This window comes from Scleropages formosus, chromosome 1 (assembly GCF_900964775.1).
Source record: "Scleropages formosus chromosome 1, fSclFor1.1, whole genome shotgun sequence".
NCBI classification, from domain to species: domain Eukaryota; kingdom Metazoa; phylum Chordata; class Actinopteri; order Osteoglossiformes; family Osteoglossidae; genus Scleropages; species Scleropages formosus.
In genome coordinates, this window is record NC_041806.1 from 47229921 (window position 1) to 47251214 (window position 21294).

General features: G+C 47.2%; 2 protein-coding genes across 2 annotated transcripts in view; both read right to left on the reverse strand.

Annotated features, from left to right (window-relative positions):
• Positions 1-322: 322 nt before the first annotated feature.
• Positions 323-9204, reverse strand: angel2 (angel homolog 2 (Drosophila)). The gene is made up of 9 exons (XM_018742379.2): positions 9073-9204; positions 7565-8058; positions 7203-7432; positions 6615-6684; positions 4641-5062; positions 3934-4051; positions 2430-2487; positions 1464-1621; positions 323-1317 (listed from the first exon to the last, which is right to left on the reverse strand). The coding sequence occupies exons 2-9, from the start codon at positions 8049-8051 to the stop codon at positions 1076-1078; spliced, it is 1785 nt and encodes a 594-aa protein (XP_018597895.1). The 5' UTR covers positions 8052-8058; positions 9073-9204; the 3' UTR covers positions 323-1075.
• A 1949-nt stretch (positions 9205-11153) lies between these two features.
• Positions 11154-21294, reverse strand: part of galnt14 (UDP-N-acetyl-alpha-D-galactosamine:polypeptide N-acetylgalactosaminyltransferase 14 (GalNAc-T14)) — a 76160-nt gene continuing 66019 nt past the window's right edge. Inside the window, exons 11-15 of the mRNA XM_018742533.2 lie at positions 20529-20621; positions 20129-20212; positions 19220-19364; positions 14517-14636; positions 11154-11980 (exon numbers count right to left, since the gene is read on the reverse strand). Of these exons, the coding sequence (XP_018598049.1) occupies positions 11822-11980; positions 14517-14636; positions 19220-19364; positions 20129-20212; positions 20529-20621 (601 nt within the window). The 3' untranslated portion in view covers positions 11154-11821. The remainder of the gene's footprint in view (positions 11981-14516; positions 14637-19219; positions 19365-20128; positions 20213-20528; positions 20622-21294) is intronic.

Genomic DNA, 21294 nt, shown 5'->3' on the forward strand with positions numbered 1-21294 from the left:
CTCCCCTGGCTTTTATCCGCATTGAGGACAGGAGATCACAATAACTGTCCGTGTGGCCTCGTGTTTTTTCCCCTTCTCCACTTGGACTCTTGTGATCTGTGCATCACGATTTGGTCAGTATGCTACCCCCACCCTCAAACACATGTACATGACTGGAATCCTTGTGCACAGCTGTAGGTGTCCTGCTGGAGAGCATGAAGGTGAAAATCTGATTCGGTGACACCAGGTGCTCAACACCTGCAGCACTGCTTGGCCTGCGTCTGGGAAACGCTCCGAGCACAACGCAACACTTGGGTAGGAGCACCTTACGAGAAATTGCCTGTCATGAACTCAATCGAGACCATTTTTCACCTGGGTATGGAGGTATACTTATTTTAATGAGATTTCTCTGCTTCGCCTTGTACTTTTCTTCATGCTCGCACAGTTCACGGTTTTGTATTTGTGTTGCATTTGTTTGCCAGGCAACGTGAACAGAATAAATTCTCTTTCACGGGCGTAGAAATGATAGCGATACAGGAAAATGCTGCAATGCTCAGAGCACGTTTGGGAATAGTGTGGTACCGGACAACTGTCACAGGGTGGTAAAAAGCACCTCTTTTGATAGCAAGTGTGTAATTTGACACGCAGCCCAGAAAAATTGAGATTTTTGTTGCCTTGCCACTAACTTCTCTGCATTAAAACATGGTTATTGACCCCTGAGAAGCTATAAAAGCTTAACTTTTACGTGTTTACTGTAGTAAAAACACTAAAAACAAGGTCCAGTTACTCCTTCAAGACACACATCAGTAATTTAATACTGGACACACTACAGAATGAAAAACCTAGAAAATAATGCCCCTTATTTCCAGGAACATGATATAAATATTTCTGTAAACCATTGTAAATTTAGTTCAAATTCAAAGTTAAAAAAAAAAAAAAAAAAATCTGATCAAAATGACAACGGTTAATGTGGATTTTAAAACCAATCTTCAGCACAAAGCAGCTGCATATGGAAAATCTCGATATGCGAGAAGTGAGGAGCTGAATCCGAACTTTAAAATCCCTGACGCGCAGCTCCGAGTCCTGGCTTTTAGCCTCAGCTGGTGTAACAGAGGTCTGTCCCACAAAGTGGTGCGAGATTACGAGATCCCCCCCTCTGGGCGCCAGCAGTCCCGCTGTCCACGTGCGAGCAGCGCAGGCGGAAGCGGACCAGCAGCGGCAGGTGGTCTGAGGAGTTGTGCTCATTGGGGAGTCCGTTGGCGCGCCACAGAGCCTTTTCGTCCACAAGCGCCAGTCGCGCCAATAACTGCAGCCCGTATTCTGGAGCCGTGGTGCATTCTGGGTAAAAAAAAAAGAAAGAAAGAAAGAACAGGCTGGCATGACCTTACCAGTGACAAGCGACAAATGCATCTGCAGATCTGACACTTCTGTAAGACTGTACACGCGTTTGAGTTTAATGTACAGCGGATCATCGGTATCCTCACCTGACTGCATGGACACATCTTCCTGGGCCGCTGAGTAGAAGATGTAGTCCACGGTGACAGCCGTCTTGGAGTGGCAGGTAGTGACCTCCGGCTGGCCGTTCTCCTTCAGGTAGTGGGAGTAGGCTGAGGTGAACCTCAGGCTGTGCTCGATGCTGGGCCTGTGAACACACGCGAAAGGAGGACGGTGTCATTACCTTGTACGACTGGGAAGACTTTTCATCTGCAGCAGCTCACGACTGTAAGCTTCTACATACATAACTCAGCTGGATCTTCATCAGGGCTAATTAGGGTTTTAACTCCTGAATGGTCCAACGGCAGAGTCCCTACTGGGAAAAACCTGGTCATGAATCCAGTTGATTAACCACCTATTGCTCCCTTCCTGTCAGTGCTCATAAACATTCCCTCATATTCATTTCCGAGACCCAAGGGTCCCATGAGAGCAAAACGCAGTCAGAGGAGGTGATGAACTCTCTTGAACCGTGTCCCCCTCCTCCCGCTGAGCGAGGAGGAGCCGTCAGGTCAGCTCTCATCTGCAGAGAGCCGGGGCGGTCGCTGAACCGGAGAGAGACGTGGGGGAGATGCAGAGCTGTGATCTGAACCAGTCATAACAACCCTACCAGCCAAAGTGGGATTATTGCTGAGGGACAGCGTCTGCACTGAGGCTCATATGTAGACTGGTGAAAACTATATTCTACACTTATGTAAATCAGGGTTGCGGTAAACCAGGAGCCGGTCTCCTCAACCTTGAGCACTGGATCATTTTCGGGTCCTTAAGTACTCTGCTCCCAGGTATCTTTGCAGCAGCTGCATGAAAGAGGCAACCCAACAGCCTCTACGTGAACATGCAAGGCTCTTTCACTGATCACAAGGATGTGACAGCTAGATGTAACAGTGAACAGCCCAGTTCCACAAAGGTGGAGTTTTGTGCCTTGCTCCTCCTCCTCCTCAGCAATCCATTGGACTCACCTGTCTAGAGCCAGGATGCCTTCCTCCTGGTCTGGAACAGTAAGACAGCCCTTGACAGCTGCGTGAAAATCAGACTCGGGTCAATCAGTGTAAAAGCTTCAGAAACACAATGAAATGAGAACGGGAACTTCCATAATTTTTCAAAAGTGCAATATGACGAACTAGGTGGAGCTCAGGGCACAAAATCCCAGCGCAAAGGCCAGACACAGCACATGCTTTTATGAGCAAAGCGGTCAGCAACAGATGACTGTTTACATAATGGAAAAGGTTCATTCAGATTCTGCAGATATTGTTACATATTAACATTTGGCGACTACTGTTCCAAGGGTTCGCCTATCCATTAATTCAGGCAGAGTCGCTCCTAACTGTCAGCATCACCTGACATCACTACTCGTTCACTAAGTCGACCATTTAATACAAAGCAATTCCTGCAGATTCAGGATATTTCCAGCATAGAAAACAATTCAGGTGGCCACCTTGTATTCTCCATTTGTTACAAAAAAATCTGGAAAAATTAACTTTCAAAACTTTTTACTTATCCCAGATATCCGTTATTTAACCCAGATGTCCATTTTTGTCCACTTAAGAGAACAAATATTTTAAGTATATGTCCTCTGCTACAACACTGATTTACGATACGCTTCATAGAAGAGATGATGTGACAGCATGTCTGAGGGGGTATTGGATAATTTCCTAGAAATTCTAGAAATACATCCAAAAACCTCTTCTGCTGGGTCTCAGAGCGATATGTCGCATGGAGAGGCACAAATATGCTTGTTTCCAAAGCAGCAGGGTGGTCCGGCAGCGATGTGTAAAAACACAAACCAACAGAGACCATTAAAGACAGGGGAACTCGACTAGAAATTGCGGTTTTAAACCGAACTGACTGTGAGTGAATTACGCTTCGCTGGTGTGTTGTGCTCCTGCTCTTTTTAGATGAACTCAATTACATTAAATGCAACATTAATAAATTAAAGCAACATTAAATGAAAGACAAAGTGTTCTCTTAAGTTCGTGCTAAGACAAAACTTTTAGGGTTTACTCCTGATTTCTAGAAAGTTCCCCAATCCTCATCTCCAAACACGTGATACCATAAAGACACAGAATGTCCACCATCGAGCACTGTGGTATTGTAATTTAGGAGATTAACTTAGTAGGGGGCGTGGGGGTACGGTGGTGAGGTGGGTTGGAGCGGGTCCTGCTCTCCGGTGGGTCTGGGGTTCGAGTCCCGCTTGGGGTGCCTTTGCGACAGACTGGTGTCCCATCCTGGGTGTGTCCCCTCCCCCTCCAGCCTTTCGCCCTATGTTGCCGGGTTAGGCTCCAGCTCCCCACGCCCCCCATATGGGACAAGTGGTTTCAGATGGTGTGAGTGTGTGAGATTAACTTAAAAATAAATGTTCTTTACCGTGGACAAAAATGAAAGGCTGTGTCAGGAGGGTATTTGAGCAAATACATTTTTACATATTGAAAGTAATCAATGTGGGTGAAGGTGTCAGCGTGTCACCTGTGGTCCCGGCAGGCGTCGTCTCGTACTGGCAGCGGTGACTGACGCCCAAACTGCGGGGCCAAATGGGCACAGTAAGGACACGCTGGCCCCTAGGACTCTGCTCCTGGCCGGACACCTACAAGACACATTCTGCCTTGGCTCCACCTCACACCTCTTCATGCTTTTCAAATAATTCAACTTCCTTGGCAGGTGATGGTATCCAGAGAAAGTTATACAGCTTACATTTGCATTTTTTCATTTAGCAGATGCTTTTCTCCAAAAGGACAGGCAACTCAGTAAACGGTGCATTTCACAAGGATGTTTAGATGCAGACACACGATTCTCAAAGCGCAGTTTGTCCAGGACCACACAAGTTTCTCCAGTGTACTTTACACCAGTAGCTGCATACAGAACCAACGGAAACACGGGAGTAATCACAACCTGCCTGCGTCTCAGTTTCAGTTTTCTGCTTTTCTTACAGGTTACAGTTCGCACCCATACAAAATCCAGAGCAGCGTCGACACACTTCTGGGTGGAAATCTGTTTTTAAGAAGCTTGTCTATGGCTACAATAATGGGTCTCTTAACCAGCCTTCCTACTGAAAAAGCCTACTTGGGCTGGAAATTAAGCAAAAATACAGAGTAAACCCTTTACTGCGATCCATGGTGAGTGAAGGGCTGAGTGAAGGACCCTTGTCACCAAACCCCCCCCTGCAAGCCCCTCACCTTGCTGATGGGGATTCCCTCATAGTCCAGTCTGCTCTCCCGGATAAAGTTGTACAGCGGTGACCCAGGCACTGAGTTGAAGTCCCCGCAGAGGATGACGGGACAGCGGATGTCAGGGGAGCCCCCTGGTGCCCGGGACGCACGGCTGATCTCAGCCAGCAACAAGGCCAGCTGGGCCAGTTTGATGTCCCCCCGCCGGGGGTTGTACAGCAGGTGGGTGTTGGCCACACAGATGCTACCTGGGGTACCGAATGGGTGCAGCACCAGCACCAGACCAACATTGTCGCGGTCCAGCAGCGGGACGCCGTGCCGGAAGTACTCGACCGGGCGACAGGTCACCAGCGAGAAGTGGTCCCGCTTGAAGCTCACTACACACCCATCTGGCTTCTGGCCTGTGCGCCTCTTATACTCCGAGTGGTAGCCTGTGCAAAGGACGGAGAAGAGTGAGGAACACAGCTCGCAGGGCACAGTTGTGATGGACCAGGTTCTGATGGACCAACGGTCAGTCATACACTTTAACAAGGACGATACTGACCTTCTTTGAAAATAAATGCGTTTCATGACTTATATGACAAATAAATTCAAACCAAATCAGATTTAGAACATTTTCATCAACTTTAACTGGGTGGCACAAGTACCACTGCTGTCTTATAGCATCTGGGTGGTGTGAGAGGACGTGGGTTCGATCCCTGCTCAGTCTGTGTGGAGTTTGCGTGTTCTCCCAGTGTGTGTGGGTTTCCTCTGGATGCTCTGGTTTCCTCCCACACTCCAAAGACCTGCTGTTCAGGTTCCCCCATAGCGTGTGAGTGACAGAGAGTGTGTTCCACTGATGTACGGATGAGTGACCCAGTGTAAGTAGTGTATCATCTAGCAGTGTAAGTCACCGCAGCGAATAAGGTGTGTGGGCTGATAACACTACATAGAGTTCAGTGGAAGTCGCTTTGGAGAAAAGCACACACACACACACACATTTTCAGAACCGCTTGTCCCATACGGGGTCACGGGGAACCGGAGCCTACCCGGCAACACAGGGCGTAAGGCGGGAGAGAGGGAGGGGACACACCCAGGACGGGACGCCAGTCCGTCGCAAGGCACCCCCAGCGGGACTTGAACCCCAGACCCACCGGAGAGCAGGACTGCGGTCCAACCCACTGCGCCACCGCGCCCCCTGGAGAAAAGCATCTGCTAAATAACTAAATGTAAACTGGAAAGGTTGCATGTAAAACTATCTCATTCACAGGCTGACTGTCCCACAGCGCCCCCTAGTGGTGCATTTGTAGACTTGACAAAACTGCAGTGAAGCTTTGGAAACAGCTGTATAAAATGATTCCCTCCCCAGTCGCCTTGTTCTTTGTAAAATACATACATTGATGATGATGATGATGATGAACAGAAAAACCTTCACAGCAGCCCCTGCATTATGATTTCAATTTCTGTGATGAAATTTTACAGAAAACCTCAGTCACAGGGCAGCAAAATGACACGGTGGGTAGAATTGGTGCCTCACAGCGCCTGGACTGTAGCTTCAGACATGCGATTGAATCTGACTCAAGTCTATGTGAAGTTCGCATGTTCTCCCTGTGTTCGTGTGGGTTTCCGTCAGGTGCTCTGGTTTTGTCTCACAGTCCAGAGACATGTGTTTTAGGTAAATTGGTGATTATAAATAGCCACCAATGTGTGATTGCTCTATGGCAGAGTGGGATCCCATTCAGGAGGTACCCTGCCTCACACTCGATCCTTCTGGGATAGACTGTGGGCCACCATGACCCTGTATTAGACAAGCAGTTACTGTCTATGCGGCACATCCTCCCGAGACCCAGCAGAAAAGGTTTGTGGAAGCATCGCTACGAAGCTGTGCCACCCCCAAACATGTGGCATCATGTCATGTCTTCTATAAAGTGTATCATAACTCTGAAATACACTGAACGGACAGCAATGAAAAACACAAATAAACAAAGAAACTGATGTCGGTACCTAAAGAGTCCAGCTTGGGTTTGATTTGGTTGTCATAATGGTCCTCTTGCACCTCTTGAAGACACAGTATCTAAAGACAGAGATTTGCACAGTTACGAGTCGAGAACGAAGGATAAATGTGGGTTCTGATACACACACACACACACATTTCGGAACCGCTTGTCCCATACGGGGTCGCGGGGAACCGGAGCCTAACCCGGCAACACAGGGCGTAAGGCTGGAGGGGGAGGGGACACACCCAGGACGGGACGCCAGGCCGTCGCAAGGCACCCCAAGGGGGACTCGAACCCCAGACCCACCAGAGAGCAGGACTGTGGTTCTACCCACTGCGCCACCGCACCCCCCTCTGGGTTCTGATATTTCATGGGAAATAATTAATAAGAGGATCTATTTCACGCATTCACATACGAACGCAAACCACTGTGCTGACAGAATGCACAGCAGCGGCTAAGGAACAGCTCTCATGTTCAAATAGAACATCATTTTTGTACTTCTTATCGAAGAAAAAATCTATTTAAAAAACTAACAAAAACAACCTGCTGTAAAAATAATAAGTGTTGTGCAGGACCGACATGCTGACTAACTCACGTCTGCATTGTGCTGCTCCAGTTCCCTGAGCAGATTGGGCAGACGGTGATCCCAGTTGAGAACGGACCGCTGGCAGTGCTTGTACAGCCAGGAATTCCCCTGCAAGAGCTCCTGGGAAAGGATATTGTAGGACATGACGGAGAAGTCGAAGGGCGGATCTCGCTGCCTCTTGGTAGATTGCGATGGATGGGCGTAGAGGTGGGAAAAATCCTCCCAGTGTCTCTTTATTTCTGTAAAATAAACAAAATGTTGTAACAGCAATAACTTTCCTTAACTGATATGGCACATGCTGCCTCTTTTAAGACAAGGATTAACGACGGGATCGAGCAAGATGTCGGTAGTGAAGCATGTCTGCAGCTCACCTGCGGATCTGGCTGTCTTCTTGGGTTTTGGGACTTCTTGCCTGGGAGACTCCGAAATCCCCAAATTATGACAAAAGTCACAGTTCCGGCCCCCGGGGTCACAGCCACCTGCGTGTGAAGGGGATGAGCTGCGGGATGCATTTTTAGGTGTCGAATCCACACTCCTCTCCTCTGAGCTCCTCTTGCGTTTGTGTGGAGGCCCGTTGCGACGGCCTTCCATGAGCGCGCAAGAGAGGTGAACCGCACGACGGAAAGCAACGCCGGAAGCTGCGATCAGGGTCCGCCGTCTCCAGCCACCGCAGCGCCAACCGTCGGGGATCCCACTGGTGACGGTCAGGTACCCGCAGGGTAGAGGAAGCTGAGCCCAGGGGGCTCGACCCACCTGCCCCAGGGCACCAAGGGGCCAAAGTGTCCTCCACCTGCCTACAACATCCCGAGTGCGGGTGAACCCGTTGAAGCTCACGTTGTTCAGGTACCGGGCAAACATCGGAAGGCTGTGGAAAGACGGAGGCGTCAACAATCACACAAGATCTGCACAACGCCTACAGACAGAAATGACTGCGGACAATAACTTCACAACATCTAAATGTACAGTTTACCACCTCACTGTATCCAGCTCCTGGTCTAGGCTGTGGTGGTATCTCAAGTGGAGCTGGAACTCCCTGCTCTCTGGTCTTCTACCCTCTGCCATCGAGCATCTTAATCTAACAAACTCTTCCCACCTACGACCATTCAGCTCTTTGCGCTGGCTACTGCGGGTGCTGTTAAAGGATCTGAACCCCTACCGCTCCACAAGCTGATCAATCCCTACATCATAGCAAAAGCGCTGTGCTCCTGCACCTATGACTGCTTGCTGGTCCCCCTCACAAGGGGTCCAAAGCCTTTCAGCTCTGGGCTTTGGCTCTAACTTGGTCAAACAAAAATCGTTCAGTCCCTCAGAGCTGCTGAATCTCTTCCATTATTCCAGAAGGGTCCCAAAACCGATCTCTGTCAGATTCATTTCCCCCCTAATCTCCAGATGGCTCTATAAATGAGTCCAACACCATCTATGCATTGCTACTTCATTGTCACTTCTGTAGGCAACTACTTGAGGGATGCGAACCAGCGACGTGGTGGGAAATACTGCAGCTATTAACAAAAGCCCAGTCTGTTGTGCTGATGCACTTTTTTTCTACAGGAACAGCCTAGTGTAATGGTTAAAGCTGCTGCTTTTGTGGTCCAAAAGGTCGCAGGTTCGAATCCCACCTCCAGTTGTTGTCGTACCCGGCTGGCCTGACCTTGCTCCAGTAAAAAAAAAAAAAAAAATACTGTATAAAATTGTAGCCAGCTTAAGGTAAGTTTGAAGGAAAGCGTCTAATACAGACTAACTGTACAAACAACAAAAAAACACAGTTTTACGTTACTGGAGCAGAAATTACTGATGATACCTGACGTGTGTTTGTGTAACCATGTCTGTTGTACTAATAATCTGTACACAATCAATTACTGAAACTGAACTATCCACTTACCAGGACGTTCCCTTGAGATGTTCATTATTTAAGTTGGAAAGATAAAAACTGCTTTATCTGCTCATAAATGAAATACCCGAATTACCAAAAATCAATTCACAGCTAAAACCGCTACCCTCCGGCTAACAACAGTCACTGAAATCTAACGTCACTTACCCTGGTCTCCGACCACACTCCAATGTACACTTGGGATATGTAGTTCTTAAAAGCACAGGTACACGTTCCTTAAAAGAAGGAATTAAGGGGAAAAAAACTACACCTCCCGCAAGTACACTGTCCTACGGAAGCCGACAAAGTTCGTTCGTAATGAAACGGTAACGCTCACCAAAAATCCGTCAGTAATATCTGTATTTCGTTGTCATGAGAAAATTACTTTATGTAGTGACAAATTACCTTAAAACTTGTCTTTCTCTTGTCTGGTTATTCGAACTGCTCTGCGTTTGATACTTAAAAGTTAAAAATATGTTTTAAAATTCATTCCCTCCATATAGTTGCAAAAAAAGAAAATACATAAAAATAAAAAAATAAAATAAAAATCAGCACTCTGTCGTCATTTGATATTTTAAATAGGAAAAATATGATAAAAAAGATTTATTCTAACACCAAAAATTTTGCTTTTGGTAGGTTAAGAAACACTGTGCCTGCTGCTCTCTAAGTTACATCTTCTTCGTCAGCTTCATTGGTTGAAAATAAAACATTTCATTAAACTTTGACCAGACCTGCTTGTCATTATGGAAAGTTCTTTGCCCTCAACGTGTTTTTCTAAACTGGTGGAATTATGCTTTTTGGGCAGCAGACTTCTAACCTCAAGGTGAAGGTTCTGGGTTCAAGTCCCATTTTCTGTCGCAACTGTAGTACCGATCATGACACTTACCCTGAAACACTGCAACAAACAAATGGATCAAATAACAGAAAACTCTTTGGATTAAACAATTAAGTGAACGACAATTATTAAGAAAAAAATCCTTAATCCCTTGAATTCGAATATTTACTTATGAAAACCTCTCATCAAAGAGCATATGTTATAATAAATTGAATTTTAATTAAAAAAAAAAAGTATGTTTGTTTTTTTTTTGTGTTTTGCTGTGTGAATTCTGTAATATTACATTAGGTTATTGTGTAACAATCCTTTGTGTGATATTTTGGTTTATTAATTATTCTGGCAATATTACAGCACTCTGTTGTGGATTATACAGTTTCACATATTTCAGAGTACTTGTTATTTTCTTCTCCTGACCCTTTTTTCTTTATTTCTGACTGTTTGCTCTTCTCCAGCAAGGTGACGTGACGCACCGAAGTGATCTTTGAGCCCTCTGTGTTCCTGCAGATGCTGCAGATGACTGCTGCTCATCTTACTGCTCACGTCTGCATTCAGCTCCCGAGTCAGTGAGTTCAGACTCATCCATCCATAGTGAACAACAATGCCGTAAAAGGACAGGCTGGGCTGAACAGAGCAGCACTTGACATTTCTCACGTCTTTTCCTAAGTGGCGCTGATCTCTCAGGTTCCGCCACTGTCAATGGAGAGTAAATGTAAAAGTTTGCGTTACACATCAAATATGTGAACGAGTATGCAATATGAAATAACAGAGAAAAACTGCTAATTAAATTAAGTAATCTAAATTACTACTTGAAACAGAAGGTCCTGGGTTTCAATCCCCGCTCCCGTTGTTGTCTCCAAAATCAAGGGACTTACCCTGAACCAAAAGAGCAAAAATCCAGCTGTATAAATGAGCAAATAATTGCAAATCTGATCATCGAACTCTGTGTATCGCCTTGGACAAACAGGTCAGATAAATGGTTGAAAGTACTAGTCAGACTTCAGACAACTTGTCATTTTTAAGGCCACAGGTCAGAGAAGAAGCAAATATCAGTCAGCATTTTATTGCTTTCATTACAGCAGTTCCAGTGTCTCCATTCAGAAATTTTTTCGTGAAGTCTGGCAATTTTGCTCATGAGATTATTTAAAGAATTACACACATACAGTACGTAAACGAGCGATTGTTCATTTCATACTTTTATTCTCATATTTGAATCCATCGCTGTCAGCAGCGAATCAATATGCTGAACATTCAAGGCTGTTCTTGTTATTTTGTTTGACCCAGCGGGGGACACGGGAGGATGGGGGAGATTTTAAAAAGGTCCACTTCAATGGAAGATGATGACAGTTATCAAACAGCAGCGTCAGACTCTTCGCCAGGCCAGTCCTGTTCTCCTCTGAAGGTCGGTGTGAGCTAAGCGGAACCTGATGACTGCGGAGAACCCAGCGGGAACGTTGAGCACGGGATGCGTGGGATCTCGCTTCACTCACCACGGCTCTGTGGATGTTTCACTCAGGCCTCTCAAATGACAACTGACACGATGGGCGGGGAGACGTTCTGTCCGTTGTACCGCCTTTGAAGACGCGAATCAGTGGGATAGAGCAGCACGTAACCTTAAGCAATGACTGCAAGGTCTCCTCAGACAGGAGCCTCCAGTTGTCCAGACCGCTGTGTTCATCATAGTTTGGTTATTATAAAAGGGCTGGGGGGGGGGGTTAGAGTCCAAGTTCGGCTCTTAAAAGAATCAGAGTCATTAGAAAGCGAAGAGCCAAGGTGTCCCCTCCCCAGGCTCCTGCGCTGGCCATCTTTGGTGTTTGCCTCCCGCCGCCACTCTGCTTTGCCTCCAGCAGCTGCGCCCCGAGGCTGAGGAGACGCCCTTTTGGTCCTGCCGCCTCCCTGTGGGCGGGCCACGTCAACTCGAGGAGGGGGTCACGAAAAGGGAACCTCCCACCGCTGCGTGTAAGCGGAAGGCTCGCAAGGGCTGATGACGAGCATGCGGCTGCTCTCAAGTCCATCCAGGGCCATCTCGCTGTCCAGGCAGAAGTGGGAGGCCAGGTGCTCCAGGTGTGAGCCAGACTTCTGCCAGCGCTGCAGCGTAAGGGACAAACACACAGGTTTACAATGCAATTCATACCACGTGTTTACACTACTGACACTGGAAACCAAACGCTGGGTGGCGTAGTGGTCAGGGCTATTGTCGTGCATGCAAAGACTCCGGTTTTAAATCCCACTTCATTCGCTAGCACCCTTGATGAAGGGACTTACGCTGAATTGATGCAATAAACATTGCAGCTCTGTAAGTGGGTAAAATACAAATATTTTCGTGTAAAAACCTAATATTGTAAGTTGCCTTGGAGAAAGGGGTCAGATAAAAGAAAAAATTTTTAAAAATGAGGCACAGAGGGTGAGATGATGGTGCAGTGAGTAGCAATGCCATCTCGCGGTGCCCGAGTGGTGTGATAGAACGTGGGTTTGATCCCCACTCAGCCTGTGTAGAATGGGAATTTGTGGGTTTTGTCCCATAGTGTACAACTGAGTGAGTGTGTGGCTACCCTGGTATGGACTGGTGTCCTGTCCAGGGTGCGTGTACTCTCATCCTTTTGCCCAGAGCTTCCTGGGATAGATAGAATAACCCTGTTCAGGGTTGCAGAACCTAAGATGTTGTAACCTGAGTCACCACTAGGTGTAGCTGTTGCTATAAAATATGATCGGAGCCCTGAAAAAAAAAGGCTTTTATCCTCAGTTCTGTAATTTAGTTTTTTTTTTTTTTTTAGGGGAAGTTATAAGAATTAGATGACAAGAATTTAAACTTAATGTCCAGCATGATCTATTGCTTTGTTAATTGCTCCCTCAGATTTCCAAAGGTCCCGGAACTCGGGCGATTCTGAAACGCTTTGAACATTAAAAAAGGCACAGAACGCGGTTAATCTACAGCCGCTGCCAAGGCGGTTACACTTATTGCGCGTGAATTTGTTCATAAGGCGTGAAGACACGTGACCGAGCGCGACGCCGAACGCCGTCGCTCACTTCTGAGGGTTAAGCGCGTTCATTGAAGTACAGGAGGGGAGACGGCGGTGCGTCTTTGGTGTCACTGATCAAAGGCGCCGTCCGTCACTCGGCGCTGCCGCGGTTCGAGATGCGAAGAGGGCGCTTAGTTTAATTGAAAAGGAAAATAGTTTGAGTGAAATAATTAGTATTCAGCGCTCGAGGTGCCTCTAAGTCATTCTTGTTACTGGCTGCTGAAGCACAGACGATAGCGCGTCGACTTGCCGGGCCCAGCCTTGAACCCGAGCCTGAGGGAAGGTATCAACGCGCCGCTAATTAGATATCGCTGCTCCGCTCCCTCCTCGTGCCTTCGCCGGGTCGCGCGCTCACGGGGGCGCGCTTCGCGCAGCTGGACGTCACCTCAGTAATCTCTCTGGATGCAGGATCGGGGGGGGGGGGGTTAATCAGTTGTGGAGCGAGTGGAGAAAGCGGCGACGCGCTGAAAACACGCAGTGGCCAGTGGCAGCACGCTCATTAGTCATTTACCTGGTTTACCTTGTCTGGATTAGCGCAGTTGTGTGTGCAGCCTTTTTTTTTTGGCCAACGCCCATAGTCATTATTGTGAACCGGTTCGAGGGACCACAATGTAAAAATCATAGTAACTACTTCAGTCATTAAAATACTGTATGGACTGAATGCTTTCTGGGTGGTGCAGTGGGTGTGTCCTGTGCCCGCTCTTAGGTGGGTCTGGGGTTCGAGTCCTGATTGGGATGCCTTGCAATAGACGGGTATCCTGTCCTGGGTGTGACCCTTACCCCTCAGCCCTGTGTTGCTGGGTTAGGCTCCAGCTCCCTGTGACCCCATATGGGACAAGTGGTTCAGACTGTGTGGGTGGGTGGGGTTATAGTTGTTATGGTATGTTCATAGTTTACAGATGTTCTTGTGGGCTGCATGTTAGACACCCTTGGACTAGGTGCAGAATTTTAGTGGGCAGCAGGTGGCATAGTGGTTAGAGCTGTTGCTGGATATGAATCCCCCCCCCCCCCATCTTGCTGTAGTACCTGCGATCAAGGTACTTGAACTGATACAGTAAAAATTACTTGGCTGCATAAATGGGTGAATCACTGTAATTAACACTGTAAGTTGCTTTGAAGAAAGATGCCAGATAAAAGTAATAATAATAATAATAACAGCGAGAAAAGCATTGAGGCCATGCTATCCTCGTTATTCTTCACCGTACTGTGATTTACAGTATGAGACATTAAACCATCACCTGATGTCTGCTGAGTCCACATGCGTCTGTTTTCATAAAGTAATGAGGCCCTGAGAAATGAATGCTGTGCAAGGTGCTGTGCTAATAGCAGCACTGCAATTCACATATATCAGCAGAACCGCCATCCGGCGTCTTGCAACTACATCCACGTGATGATCTGACTGCATGAAGAGCGTCTGGTACCAAAGCACAGCGTGTCTGTTGACCCCTGGGGGTCTGCGGCTCATAGGCTCCTTCCAGGGGGGATCTCTTAAGTGAGTTGGCAGAAACATCCAGCAAAATGTGATTCGTGACACGTGTCTCATGGCACCCTCGCTGTGATTGGGTGAACCCCCCCTCCCCCACCTCAGTGTGTGGAATCCTTACCTGCTTGCCGTCGCTGGCGTTGCAGGGTAGCAGCAGCACCTGGGAGGCGGGGAACATGGTGGAGAGGGACAGACAGTGCTGCTTCTGGCGGATCTGCTGGCCGTGGGTGTAGATCCACTCCTGAGAAGGACAGTGGGGCCGTGAGCTGCACTCCTCTCAACGGTAACGCAGCTTATTGCCGTGCACGCCTATACGCAGCCCTGCAAACTGCAACATATCACTGTGCACGCGTGTGCTCTAGCACACCACACCGTACATGCCTTTGTTCCTCCTGCATGTCCCTGACCCTCGGAACATATTACTGCTCCGTCCCTAGACACTTAGAGCATGTCACTATGCAGCCTTACATGTCTCTCCCTGCTGCTGCATGACAACATACATGTCTGAATGTCCCTCCACACTGCTACATGTCACCGCGCACACATGTGCGTGCTCTAGCACACTGTTCACTGCATCCCTGCACGTCCCTAAACACCTGGGGACATTATGCACCATAATTTCGTAAGTGTGTGGGGACGTGTAGGTATGAGTAATGGCCAGTTCTAAAGTGTGTCCCTAAGAGCACACTTCAGAACTGGCCATTATTCATACCTACATGTCCCCACACGCCTGCAACATTATGGTGCATCCTTCATGGTGCTCCAAACATGTCACTGCACATCCCAGTGACATGCAGTGACATGTACCAGTGCGGACTCCATGTCTTAGCACACCGGTCGACACCTTCCGAGCCGTGCGTTGGATTGATTCCAGCAGGTAATATGGTGGTTGAAGGACTCTTGTGGACATTGGGTCGAGAAGGGTTGTAGGTTCAGCTCCCAGCGGTGCCAGAGCAGGTCGATCAGCCCGGTCTGCTGCAGCAGATATCGTGCGGAGCGGTGTAAAACTGGCAGCTCCGTAGGTTGCTTTGCATAAAAGCGTGTGCTCAGCAACTAAATAATGTAGTCTGCGCTCCTAATGAGGAAAACAGCAGAGGCGCAGATTTAGCGCGAGACTGATGCCACTGCAGCCGCCCTGGTCTCCGTGCTGCCCTCATTTCCCATAACACACCTCATTTGTTCGGACAGAGACGCAACCCCCCCGGCCCCGGAAATCGCTCAGCGTCCCGGCACCCCCTGCCCACCTGACTGCATTCAGCCACAGTGGACTGAGGTGAGCTCACTAACAACAAGAATTTAAATGTTGATTGGGGTCCACAAGGATCCAATTATTTACACATATTAAATCACAGGGAGCTGTTTAACAGCATAATGCTGAGCTGAACATCTATTTTTAAAGCTGGCGAAAGAGGCGTCCGTTCTCATCTCTGGCCAAGCTTTTTACCACATGTCTTAATGCTTTTTATAACAGCGATCTCACGCTACGGTTGTTACATCTCGCTCTTCTGCTCACGAGAATATATAAAAAAATTAAAAAATAATGCTGTCAAGACATCTTATTGTCCTCAATGCATATCCATACATGATATCCAGAAGCTCCGCTCCTTCAAAGACACCAGATTTTTCAGGTTTTGGATTTCTGTTTTTTTCTGTACACTGGCTCCTCATTTTATGAACACAGCTGAGACCAGCAGGCTATTCGTAACTCAAGTTTGTTCATAACTCCAGTGTAATTTTTACCAGTAAGTCAAAATCAGTCAAAGATAATCAAAACAGACATTTGTTCATTGTCTTGAGTGTTAGGTTCTGGAAGTGTCCAGCTTAAAAATAATCTTCACAAACTCCCATTCAGTGGTTGTTGCTGACTTGTTCATCCCAAAAACATGTGCAATGTCCCTCATCTTGTTATTGATCACCAGCACTCAGGAATTCAAGACCCACGTTGTAAACACTGGGGCAATGAGTTGAGCTCCTGCTTCCCTGCTCTTCCCTGCTCTTCCCTGCCATTTATTGGCTTGGCAGTTAAATGCAGGTTATTTGCTTCACAGCAGGCAAGAATTTTTACGAAACAGAAACGTGAAGAAAAGGCCATTAAAAATAGCAAATGAACAGAAATTTCTGTATCTGAAAATTTGTAACTCAAGTGTGGGCTTTAAGTGAAGGTCTTCACCCTGGAGTGAGAGTACTGAGCTTAGCTTTACGTAAATGAGGTATTTGAAAATCTACTCCTGTACCTGGAAAATACATAATGTAGAAGGAAGGAGACTGAAATCTTGCACCTTCCTACATACTTGTTAATGAGCTTTTTTCTATTGTCTCTGCCTGGTCTGCTTTGCCAACACCTGGGGACAGTGTGAGGATTTGCGGAAGAACACTGGATCGTAACTGTAGGCAATTAGGATGACTGGTACCCGGCAGTGACGGTAATGAGGATGTTGGCTACAGGAACAGTATTTTCGCTGTCAGCTAAATGTCACACGGCGAGATGCGCGCAAACACGGTGCGGTGTTCTGCGGACGGCGGCGAATATTTGTCACCATGTTTGGCTAAGCATCCTCCCTGCCTTAGCTTTTATCGGCCTGCGAGTGCACAAATGAACTGAAGAGGGTTTGTTTATTCCAGTTTGTTCTTTTTTTGCAGTTTATGTATAAAAAAAAAAAAAGTCAATGTCTCGAACCAGCAGCTGACCCTGTGCTTTTAAATGACTCATTAAATATTAAATGGAATTTGAGAAAGTCTAGAGACGGGACAGCGAAAGTACTGTTACACTGTGTAGGTCAACGGAGTTCAGTTTACACATGCTCTGTCAGATGACTGCGAAACAAATTTCCTGCAAATGCCACATTAATATTATTTAATAATTTATCTGACACTCAGCAGGCAACTTACATTGCTGTGTTTGTACACTAAGCTATTCATAAAAAGCTATTTGTTTATACCGATGGGTAATTTTTACTGTATCAATTCAGGGTAAGTGCCTTGATCAAGGGTGCTTCTGATTGCAAGGTAACGACTCAAACCACCTGGTACCCAAGTAAAGGTTGTTCAGGATGTACCACATTTGCTAAGGTCTTACTGCATGATGCACGGCATTTTCAGCATGAGCTCTCGTAATAACACTAATCGATAATGCTTTCAGTGAAGTGGGAAAGAGCTGGACGTGTCTCGGTGACCACGAGGAGCCTACGATGTGTGCAGTGGAACCCCTTTCTGTCTATGGACATGAAACCAGATGGCTAAGGAGACCTGTGACCCTGTGGCAGTTTGGCACACGCAGCACGTGGTGGCAGCATGTCCACACTTGCAGCTCCTAACGCCGCCAGGGGGCGACACGGGACTGAAACCCCCAGTGGGGGGGGGGGGGTGATGACTGCAGGTCAGTGGCGTCACAGTGTGTGGATTAGAAGGTCAGCAAGCAAAGGGCTTTTATGCATCTCCGTTTAATAGGATAGATTTGACCATAAAACCCGTGGTCCATATTAATCCTAATTAGAGCGCCGCTCCAGCCTGCTTTATGACGGCCACTGTGGCATGAAAATATCAATTTAATGTTAATCTAGCGTGCTTCCAAGCCTTGTTAGTTTACTGCGGCAGGCCCTTAAAAGCTCTGCCATTAACCTGGCTGCCAAGACCTGTTCGGGACACACAGGACACCCTGCGATCTCCAGCCGTCATCCACAACAGAGCTCGTCCACTTTCTCCTGGCTAATAAAGAAGGACACTGGGCTTTTCTGTCCATATCAGACCGTCAGATTTCCTAGAGATACTGATGAGCTAAACATTATTATGCAAAAGAAACATATTTATAGTAATATGTTCACACATACACATGCTGCTTGTTCCAAGTGGGGGTCACAGCAAGCTGGAGCCTAACCTGGCAACACAGGGCGTAAGGCTGGAGGGGGATGGGACACACCCACGACGGGACCCCAGTCCGTCACAAGGCACTCCGAGCAGGACTCGAACCCCAGATCCACCAGAGAGCAGTACCTGACCAAACCCGCTGTGCCACCACACGCCCATAGTAATATGTTCAGATTTTCTTTATTGTAAATGCATAATTACATTATTTTGTATATAACAGAAAAAAATTGCATATATATCCTCAGATATACTGTGTTACTAATATACTGTAATGTCTGATCTATGTTTTGACGTATTTAGTACTATACGGATTAAGCTGTTGCCTTGCAGTCGAAGAACTTGAGTTCGAATCCCCGCTCCCGCTGTAGTCTTAATGATCAAGGTACTTACCCTAAAAAAAAATTACCCAGGTGTACAAATGGTTAAATCATTGTAAGTACTTTAGCGGACAAACAAACACTGAAAGTCATCTGGAAGAAAGGTGTCAGATAAACTCGAAGAAATGTGAATTTAGGTATTTATGGTATCTACTGTATATTATTCACATGGAACAGTCAAGTGGCTTGTACGTCTTGTGACTGTAACTGAGTGGACTGCAAGATTTGGGTAGGGGCAAAAAAAATGAGCTCTTGGCTACGAACACCTCGCTGATGACTTTGAGAATGGCTCGTTTATTGTATTTGCTGCATCAGACTGAAATAAACAGGGGGAAACAGACCCCAGAAACTGCTCATTACTAGAATATGATGTTCAAGAAGTCCCTGGGGTAACGTGTGTTTATTCATTAGCAGACGCCTTCATCTGACGCCTCTCACACACAGTAACCCTTTCACGTCTCACAGACAGGTGACATGCTGCTGTGACATGCTTGTCTGCATCTCATCTGCAGGCAGGTCACTTACGGCAGGTGGGAGGGTCACAGCCGTGGGGTAATGGAGGTGGCGTGAGTCGGTGTTGTACCTGATAGAGCGCTGGAACCTCCTTGGTCCCCATACAGGGCCCAAGCCCAAGCACCGGCATCTCCTGACCTTCCAACGTCTGGTACTCCAGGCAGTTCTGTCTCTGCCGGATCACCCCCGACTTGGAATCGGAGTCATCCGGGATCCTAGAAAGCATGGCGGAAAGCATCAATTTTCTGACGCGCGCTTTAACAAGCGAGGCTGGTCCATTTGGGTCCAGTTAGAAAGAAATGTAGAACCACACTACACATTCTGATTTACAGACCCCCCCCCCCCCTTAAGCATAAATTGATAAAGTCACAATAAACAGTTGTGTTTTACTGCATAACATCCTGCTGCATCACATGGATGCTTTTTTATTCTCTGTGCTCAGTTGAGGGTGAATATTAAAAACTACAGATAAAAATTGCACTACAAGGCAAGCACATTTATCAGGACTATGTGGGACAAGTTGCCGCTGAGCGAGATAGATGAAAACACAGAGTAAATAATGGCTGAGAGGCCAGAGAGATCCAGATGGATTGTACAGTCGGGCTCATTCACTCCGTCAGCAAAAGGGGCCCGAGTCTGACGGCGGCCCCTTCATCCGAGCCCTTCGGCCATCGGGACCGTTTTTAACTCGGTGCTCAGCATAAAGATGGGGCTACAATTCAACACTGTGTCATTACAGAGCAAAGAAACACACTGGGGAAAGATCTGGAAACAATGCATAGAGAATGCAAAATACTCAAAACCACAAAAGAGCAGCGTGTAGCCCGGTTTCCAAAGCCGACCCGGTCACAGGTGACCCTTCTAGGGTCAATGGTTATGTTCGGAAACCGGATGGTGATTGTGTGGATACAAACGAAAGCCCAGAGAAATGGGTGAAACGACGGTGAACAAGAGAAGAAGGACAGCAGGCCGCTCTCACTTGAGCTCAGGGTAGACATGGTCCAAGTACCACTTGAAGGATTTGCACTTCAAGCGCCGTCGGAGCTCCTCCCGGCCACGGACGCTGATAAGAGAGCAGAGGGGTGGGCAGAGTGAGAGATGAGTCTTTCTTTTGTACCGCCGCCTCTTATCGTAGGACAGACTGAACGACCTGGAGGGGGTTTCTTCAGATGAACCATGTTGGACTCATTGGCATTCAGGACAGCGGGGTGAGTTCATTGGTCCTTGAAGGTTCGAACCTGGAACCCCTCCGCTGTTCCCGCCCTCGCTAGCCGCTTTGGGCCGTGTGCGATGAGGGCTTCCCGGGTGAGGCTACTCAATCTCCACCGGCTTCTTACAGGGAGATAATGATGCAGGGTCACGCTCGGGCTGCCACTCACTCTCCGTACGGCTTCCCGCGTGCCGCTGGTCGAGCCCAGTAGTAGAACAGCTTGAATTCATCCATCCACACCTCTGCCGTTCGCCGGGTGTTCCTGAAAAACAAGTAAACACAGGCATCACTGTCTGATGTTCTCAACCAGGTCTTTCTAGAGTCCCTTCGGGTGATTTTCGGTGCAGTCAACCCGATCGTCTTTGTCTTGTCTCTACACGACTTCAGAGTTACTCCACACGGGTAAAAACTTTTAGATAATCATTTTGCAGATACTTTTCTCTGAAACAATTTGCAACGTTAGGTTTGCACACTAAGCTGCTTGCAGTGATTTACCCATTTATACCGCTGCATAATTTACTGTGTCAATACTGTATCGATACCTACAGGACCCGATCAATCCCCACGCTCTGGAAAGATCCCTACGCTCATTCAATTTTGCCTTCATTTCTGGCTGCTTACTCAGAGGGTGTCCAAAATCAAAAATCTGTAGGTAATTGCTATTTGAATGTCACTGCTATAGGCGGCCGCTTGAGTGATGCAAACCAGAAAAATGACGGCGTCAGGAATAAGCTGTGCTTCAGTAATCGTGAGTCTGTATCTAAAGCTCTTTGTCTGTTGCTCAGTGTAAGTGGATCCTCTTTGAAGAAAAGCATGGGCCAAATGTAATTGTCATATATTCATCTATTCTCACACAGCGCTTTACCCTGCACTGCAAAAAGTAGAAAAATTCATGTACCGATCACCATCGGTAATAACATCCTGAGTTAGTAATA